This window comes from Otolemur garnettii, unplaced genomic scaffold (assembly GCF_000181295.1).
Source record: "Otolemur garnettii isolate 467f Iridium unplaced genomic scaffold, OtoGar3 scaffold00096, whole genome shotgun sequence".
In the NCBI taxonomy this organism is placed as follows: domain Eukaryota; kingdom Metazoa; phylum Chordata; class Mammalia; order Primates; family Galagidae; genus Otolemur; species Otolemur garnettii.
In genome coordinates this window covers 3,086,019-3,092,504 of record NW_003852491.1, presented here as the reverse complement: position 1 = coordinate 3,092,504, position 6,486 = coordinate 3,086,019, and the positions used below count along the sequence as shown (strand labels likewise).

The 6,486-nt window shown below is 54.2% G+C and overlaps 1 protein-coding gene across 2 annotated transcripts in view; it reads left to right on the top strand.

Annotated features, from left to right (window-relative positions):
- LOC100946858 (aquaporin-8) overlaps positions 1 to 6,166 on the top strand; it is a 9,990-nt gene extending 3,824 nt beyond the window's left edge. The window contains exons 3-6 of one of the 2 annotated variants that reach the window (XM_012808858.1): positions 947 to 1,073; positions 3,045 to 3,259; positions 4,664 to 4,798; positions 6,027 to 6,166. In XM_012808858.1, the coding sequence (XP_012664312.1) occupies positions 947 to 1,073; positions 3,045 to 3,259; positions 4,664 to 4,798; positions 6,027 to 6,075 (526 nt within the window). In that variant the 3' untranslated portion in view covers positions 6,076 to 6,166. The remainder of the gene's footprint in view (positions 1 to 946; positions 1,074 to 3,044; positions 3,260 to 4,663; positions 4,799 to 6,026) is intronic. The other variant, XM_003795744.2, reaches the window with a different exon arrangement.
- The last annotated feature ends 320 nt before the right edge of the window (positions 6,167 to 6,486 follow it).

The following is a 6,486-nucleotide window of genomic DNA, read 5'->3' as shown; positions in this document are numbered from 1 at the left end:
CTCAACGTTCTGTGTCCATTGGGGGTGGGCAGGCTCAGTGGTGGGCTCTTCACATCTGGGGGCACTTGGGCTCTTGTGTGATGTGAGGGGTCATGAGGTCACCTTCTCCCTTATTGAGAAGTATCCATTCCCAGGAACCCAAGGGATGTAATGTGAACAGTCCCTCCATCAGGGTGAGGCTGATGGGGCACCAACACCAGTGGGGGTAGAGGGGCTTGAGGGGTCTCCAGGCTCTGGGGCCAAGGCAGATTGAACATCTTGGTGAAGAAGATGCTTTTTGCCCATGAGCAAGGTAAGGGCTGGCCAACTGGAACCTGCTCTCTGACCCCAGGCGCCCACTCAGCTAGCTCCCAAGCTCACCCCAAAGTCCTGACCCCAATCCCTGGCCCAGTCAAGAACCCCCACCCCCACCTCTCAATGCCACTTCCAGGCTGAACCCCTAACCTCCATGCTCCACTCCTCTCACTCTCAGACCACAAGTGGGGATTTCTTGGCTGAGCAGTTCCATTGGGAGCTCTGGTTCTGGGCCTTGCTGCCCATAAGGAGAGGCCTGGACAAGCTCTTGTGCTACTAACTCAGAGCCTGTGGTCTCAGTGTAACCTGCAGCCATGTCTCTGGAGGCAGGAAGGAGCTCTGAGGGAGTTGGAAGGGGGGTTGGAAGGAGGTAGGGACAGTCTCCCTGCATGTTCTTCTCCCAGGTGGCCCTGGGGGAAGGGCTTAGGGCTGCTCTCCCCTGAGCTCCCCTATGTCTCTCACCCCACAGCCCAGCACCTCGGGGAAAATGGGGCCTGCCGGTATCTCTTCCTATCTGTCTGGGCCTTGAACTGACTCTGGACCTGCAAAACCAGCCTGGGGGGCTGGTTGGGACACAGTTTCTCAGGGGACAGCCTTGTGGTGAGCCCCGGACCCTGGCCTCACAGCTTCCCTCTGCTCTCCCGGTTGACAGTGGGGGCCACTTTAACCCTGCGGTGTCCCTGGCGGCCATGCTGAGCGGAGGCCTCACCCTGATGATGCTCCTTCCCTACTGGATCTGCCAGCTGCTCGGGGGGCTGCTTGGGGCTGCCCTGGCCAAGGTGGGTGACCCCCAGGGGCTGGGCTGTGATGGGGCTGCTGGAGGTGGGAGGGTGGGGGGTGGTGGAGAAATGCCCAACTCCTGGCTTGTTTCCAGTGGTAGAGTAGGTGGACCTTTTCCCCCTGGAAAGGGGCACACTTCATGAGCGTGGTTCTCTCCATATTCTGTTCTGTTCCCCTCTGGACACAGCCATTCCCTGAAGACCAGGAAGCCAATTCAGGACTTGGCTTTTCTCTTCCTGAGCTCATCACTGGTTTTGGAGTCAATTAGGGTAGTTCTAATGTTTTTGTTTTCTCTCGATCACTACCTCACTAGTCCACTTGTTCATTCCTTCTACAAACATCTCACTGAGCACTGATCGAGGGTGCAGGACAAATATGATTATTGGCCTTGAGAAACTCCTGGATTAACTTCTCTGTGTTCTCCAGTTTGTTTGCTTTTAAACTAAGTTACCTTTGATGGGAATGGGTATGACTGGAATTCAGTTCATGGTTGGAATCCTCCCATCCCATCAGGAAGGCTAGCTCTTCCCCTCAGCTACAGGAGTTGTATAAATTACACACAAATCCATGGACCGACACCCTCCCTCCTTCCTTCCTCTTCTTCCCCTTCTCTCTCTTTTTCTTTCCTTCCCTCCTTAAGCCTCAGTCCAGACAAGGACCCTTCAGGACTCAGGCCTTGCCTGCCATGTGTGGGGACGGGAGACGGGTCAGCCTGGCTGAGAATGGCTCTGAAGCTCTCAGCTCTGACCTACTGCGGACTTTAGTCCAAAGTCTCATTCTGAGTTTTCCCCTCCTGGTCTCTCCATGCCACCATGTGAGACCTGCAGCCTGTTTCCTGTCTGTAGAGGGCAGCCTGTACCTTCCTGCTCTAATTCTGTATGGAAAGTGGTGCCCAGACTTGCCCGCAAGCTCAGCCACATAGAACTTGTCAGATGTAATTCTGATGAGTGCGCAGCAGCTGCTGTCCACTAGGTACACCCTCCCTGCTGGGCACTTTCCATGTATTCTCTTATTTAATCTCCCAGTAATTTCACAAGAATCCACAGCGAGTCCTTAGAGAGCACTCACCAGGTGCCAGGCACCCCAAGACCCTTACCTGTGACCTATGAGCTGTCATTATCACCCCTCGTTTTATAGATGGGGAAATGGAGGCACAGAGAATTTGTGAGCTTGTTTAAGTTCAGACAAGCTGGCAAGCAGCAGAGCCCAAGTGTGAGTCGAGAGTCCAGGAGCTGGTGCTCCCCACTGTCTTCCCTCTCCCAGTTCTGTGACCACCCCAGGCCCATTTCCTGTGGAGCTAATGGACCCTCAGCTGCAGAGATCCCCTTGCACAGGTCCCTCCCCAAGTCCTATGGGGACCTTGCACTGTGTTCACCTGATCATGTGTGTTTGTCAGGAGGTTGGTAGAGGAAGATGTGTTTATATTATTTTTCTTAAAGAAGGTCCTGTAAGTTTCTTTTCTTTTCTTTTTTTTTTTTTTTTGAGATGGAGCCTCAAGCTATCCCCCTGGGTAGAGTGCCATGGCATCACGCTCACAGCAACCTCCAACTCCTGGGCTCAAGCGAGTCTCCTGCCTCAGCCTCCCAAGTAGCTGGGACCACAGGTGCCCGCCACAACGCCTGGCCATTTTTTGGTTGCAGCCATCATTGTTGCTTGGCAGGCCCGGGCTGGGGATTCGAACCCACCACCTTAGGTGTACGTGGCTGGCGCCCTAGCCGCTTGAGCCACAGGCGCCGAGCCGGTCCTGTAAGTTTCATAAGCTCAGACCCATATCCCCTGGAGCCACTACTGGACCCCCACTTTTCAAATGAGTAAAGTGAGGCTTAGGAAGGCCTTACAGCTCACAGATGTGGACCCAGACCTGTCCACCCACACATTGATGTAATCCTTCTCTGGCTCTTAAGCTGGAACCCTCCCCTCAGCTCCCAGTGTCTCTATGCCCTGTGAAGTTTAGAAGCTTCTTTCTGCAGGCGGTGAGTCCTGAAGAGCGGTTCTGGAATGCAACTGGGGCAGCCTTTGTGACAGTCCAGGAGCAGAGGCAGGTGGCAGGGGCATTGGGTGCAGAGATCATTCTGACAACACTGCTGGTCCTGGCTGTGTGCATGGGTGCTATCAATGAGAAGACCAAGAGCCCTCTGGCCCCATTCTCCATTGGCTTCTCCGTCACTGTGGACATCCTGGCTGGGTGAGTGTTCCTTGACAATGAGCTGTCCTGGCCCTGCAGGAAGTCAGGCTTGAAGGTCACAGATTCGGTTGCAAACAGGGGCCAGGCTCGTGCTGCAGATGGGGGCAGTAAGTTGGCACTGGGCAGATAACAGGGAGCGGTGGGGACTGGTGTCTAAGAGGTTCTGTCAATTCAGCACTACTCAGCTTCATGACAAAATGTCTGGCATGACCTTTCCTTTAATTTCATTCAAGGAAAGTCAGAAATCTTGATTTTTATGTGACATTTTCCAGTTTTGGGTAGTGAATATAAAATATTTCTCAGATGTGTTCATTCAGTGGGTAGACAGGCTGATTTTAGCCTTAGGCTTACAAACAGCATCCACACCCACCATCTTCTTTATTTTGAGCCTCTCAGCAGTCTTGGGGAGGAGTAAGGAAACAAAATTAGGTGAGGGATTATTTCTCCCATTTTAGAGATGAGGAAACTGAGGCTTAGAGAGGATAGAAGGAACTTATTTAAGGAGAATGGGCAGTAGCAAATTAAGTCACAGGTCTGGGACAAGGGGATGAGGCAGCCCCTTCCCAATATCCAACTCCTTCCTTTATTTTGGACACAGACCCAAGTCTGGCCTTTCTCCTGGGTCAGCTCTGTCATCTTTGGGAGGCGGAGCCAGGCTGGGCTGGGGAATGTGTGTGAGGCTGCGGCCGTGCTTTGCTGCCCCCTAGTGGCCTGTGCTTCACGTACAAGCCTTCTGACTGGTTGCTGGGAACAGGGTGGGATGAGGTCTGCGGGACCTCAGCTTGAGTGAACGGGGTGAGGATCCAGACTCAGAACTAGACAACTGCACCCGGGACATGGGGTACAGTCCCACCAGATTCAGTGCCCCAAGCTCGTGGTACAACAAGAGTCTCGCTGAGCGGGGTAGATTATAGCTGTTGTCGTACGTTAATTTCATGCAAGGGTGGGATCCATATGCATTTTCTCATTCACTCCTGACACCAACCTATGGGACAGGCACTTTCACCTTGGTCAGAACACAAGAGGTTAAATGAAGGTCCCACAGCTGGAACTAGCTGGGCTGGGTTTTGAATCTAGGTCAGCTCGACTCCAAAGTGGTGACAGCTGCCTGTCCTTGGAGTCTTTGGAGAGGACGGAGACCCAGCCTTTCTCCCTGCCATCAGGGAACAGGCATTCTTTCCTGGTCCTTCTTCTCTCAGTGCATGTGGGGCATGCCAGACTCTGCACCAAGGGGGACATAGGCCTTTTGCTTCCCAGTGTTAAGGATCACCCAGGAGCCTGTGATATGGAAGTTTAGAGAGGGTGTCTGGGGTCTGTGAGCCCCAGGCCTAGTTAGGGATATGGTGTTGTGGGCAGGTGGGGCCTGGCTGGGGTCCTGGTGACCAGTGTGCTGGCTGTTTGCAGGGGTGCTGTGTCTGGAGCCTGCATGAACCCAGCCCGTGCCTTTGGACCTGCTGTGATCGCCAACTACTGGCGCTTCCACTGGATCTACTGGCTGGGCCCACTCCTGGCTGGCCTGCTTGTGGGACTACTCATAAGGTAGGAGTGTGACTGGCCTATCTGGTGGGCAACTGGGGACTGCTCCACAGTGTCCAGGGATGGAGGGGCAGGCTCTAATCAGGGTTTGAAGAAGGAAAGAGGAAACTTCTTGAGAGGAAAAGAACGAACATGGCTCTATCTAAGAGCTTTGGCTGCGAGTGACAGAAACCCAAGTCACAATAGCTTATGAAATAAAGGGGAATTCATTGGCTCACATAACCCAAAAGGTCAGAGGTAGCAGTGGCTTCAGGCGGTCTCACATGTCTTCAGGACTTGGTCTTTCTCAGTGGCTCTACTTCCCTCCCTGTGGGCATCCTGCTGAGACGGGCTCTCAAGGGAAGGGAAAGGAGCTCGCCAGCCTCTCGAGGCTTCTATCCCAGCAGCTTGATGCTCCAGGGGAAACAGACCAACAGCTTTGATAGAAACCTTGGGTCAGGTGTTTACTGGCTTGGACTGGCCCAGCGTGGGTCACAAGCCCACCTGAGTCTATCACTGCTGTTGTGGGGCGCTACTGCTGGCTGTATCTGGAACACGAGCCAAACCATGGAGCAGGGTCAGGCCAGTCATACCCACAACTCTGACGTAGAACAGTGGGCAGGGGAGGACTGATCCCCAGAGGGGTGTGGTACAACTCCAGGGGCCCCATCCGCACCATGTAAATGTTGCCCCCAGAGCACATGTCAGGAAACAACATTCATATAAAACACAGTGTGGACAGCGTTCCCAGGGCTGTGCAGGGGATAATCAGGTGACGTTACCAGAGGAGAAGTGGCTTTCCGTTAGGAAGCACCAGAGACCCCTCTGTCCCGTCTGACCCTTCTCCTCGGGCTCTCCTCTTACAGTCGTCCCTCCTGCTCCAGGGAGGGCAGCGATCCCTGTCTGGACTTAGCACTTAGGAGCTGGGCTTACCCTGCACTGTCTGGGGAGGACAGGCACCGGGCAGGGCCGATCCAGACAGCCTGCACCACTGCCCAGCCCAGCCCTCGGGACCCAGCGGGCGGCTCTGTGAAAAGCATCACCGATCTCTCTCTGCTTCTTTCAGAATGGCAGCAGTGAGCACCATCAGGAAAGGGCTGGAAACCAAACAAGAAATAGTGTCTCCTTCTCCCCAGGCTGGGAAGGGTCAGGAAGTCATCTCTCTGGAGAATTCCGGACCAGGAGACAAATGGTGAAGGGCTGGGTCTCTCCTCCAGGGCTCAGAGACCTCACCGGGCCGTCTCTTTCATAGGTTCTTCATTGGAGATGAGAAAACTCGTCTCATCCTCAAGGGACGGTGAAGCAGAGCTGGTGGGATCCCTGCTGCTACTGGTGCCCTCAGCTGAGCCACCCCATGCTTAGGACAGGACAGCTTCTGCACTTCCTGCCAGGACTGCCTTGGGCCTGGCTTCTCAGAAAGATAGATGGCTGCTCAGTCCTGAGGAGGCTGTAGGTTCCTCGAGTTCCTTTGTGCCCATCAGAGACCCAGCCTGGGAGCGTGTTGCCAGCACTGCCCAGAAAGACGTGGAAGCAGCTCAACAGAAAGGTTTTCTCCAGAGGAATCTCTGGAGTCAGGAGAGGAAGCTACTTCTGTGCATCAGCTCATTTCCTGCCCCCTGTGTCTTTCTCCTCATCTTTTTTCTTAATTCCTCTGTTACAGAAGGGCCTTCTGGGGCCCAGCCACTTCCCTGCTTCCTGAGCTGATAACCTTG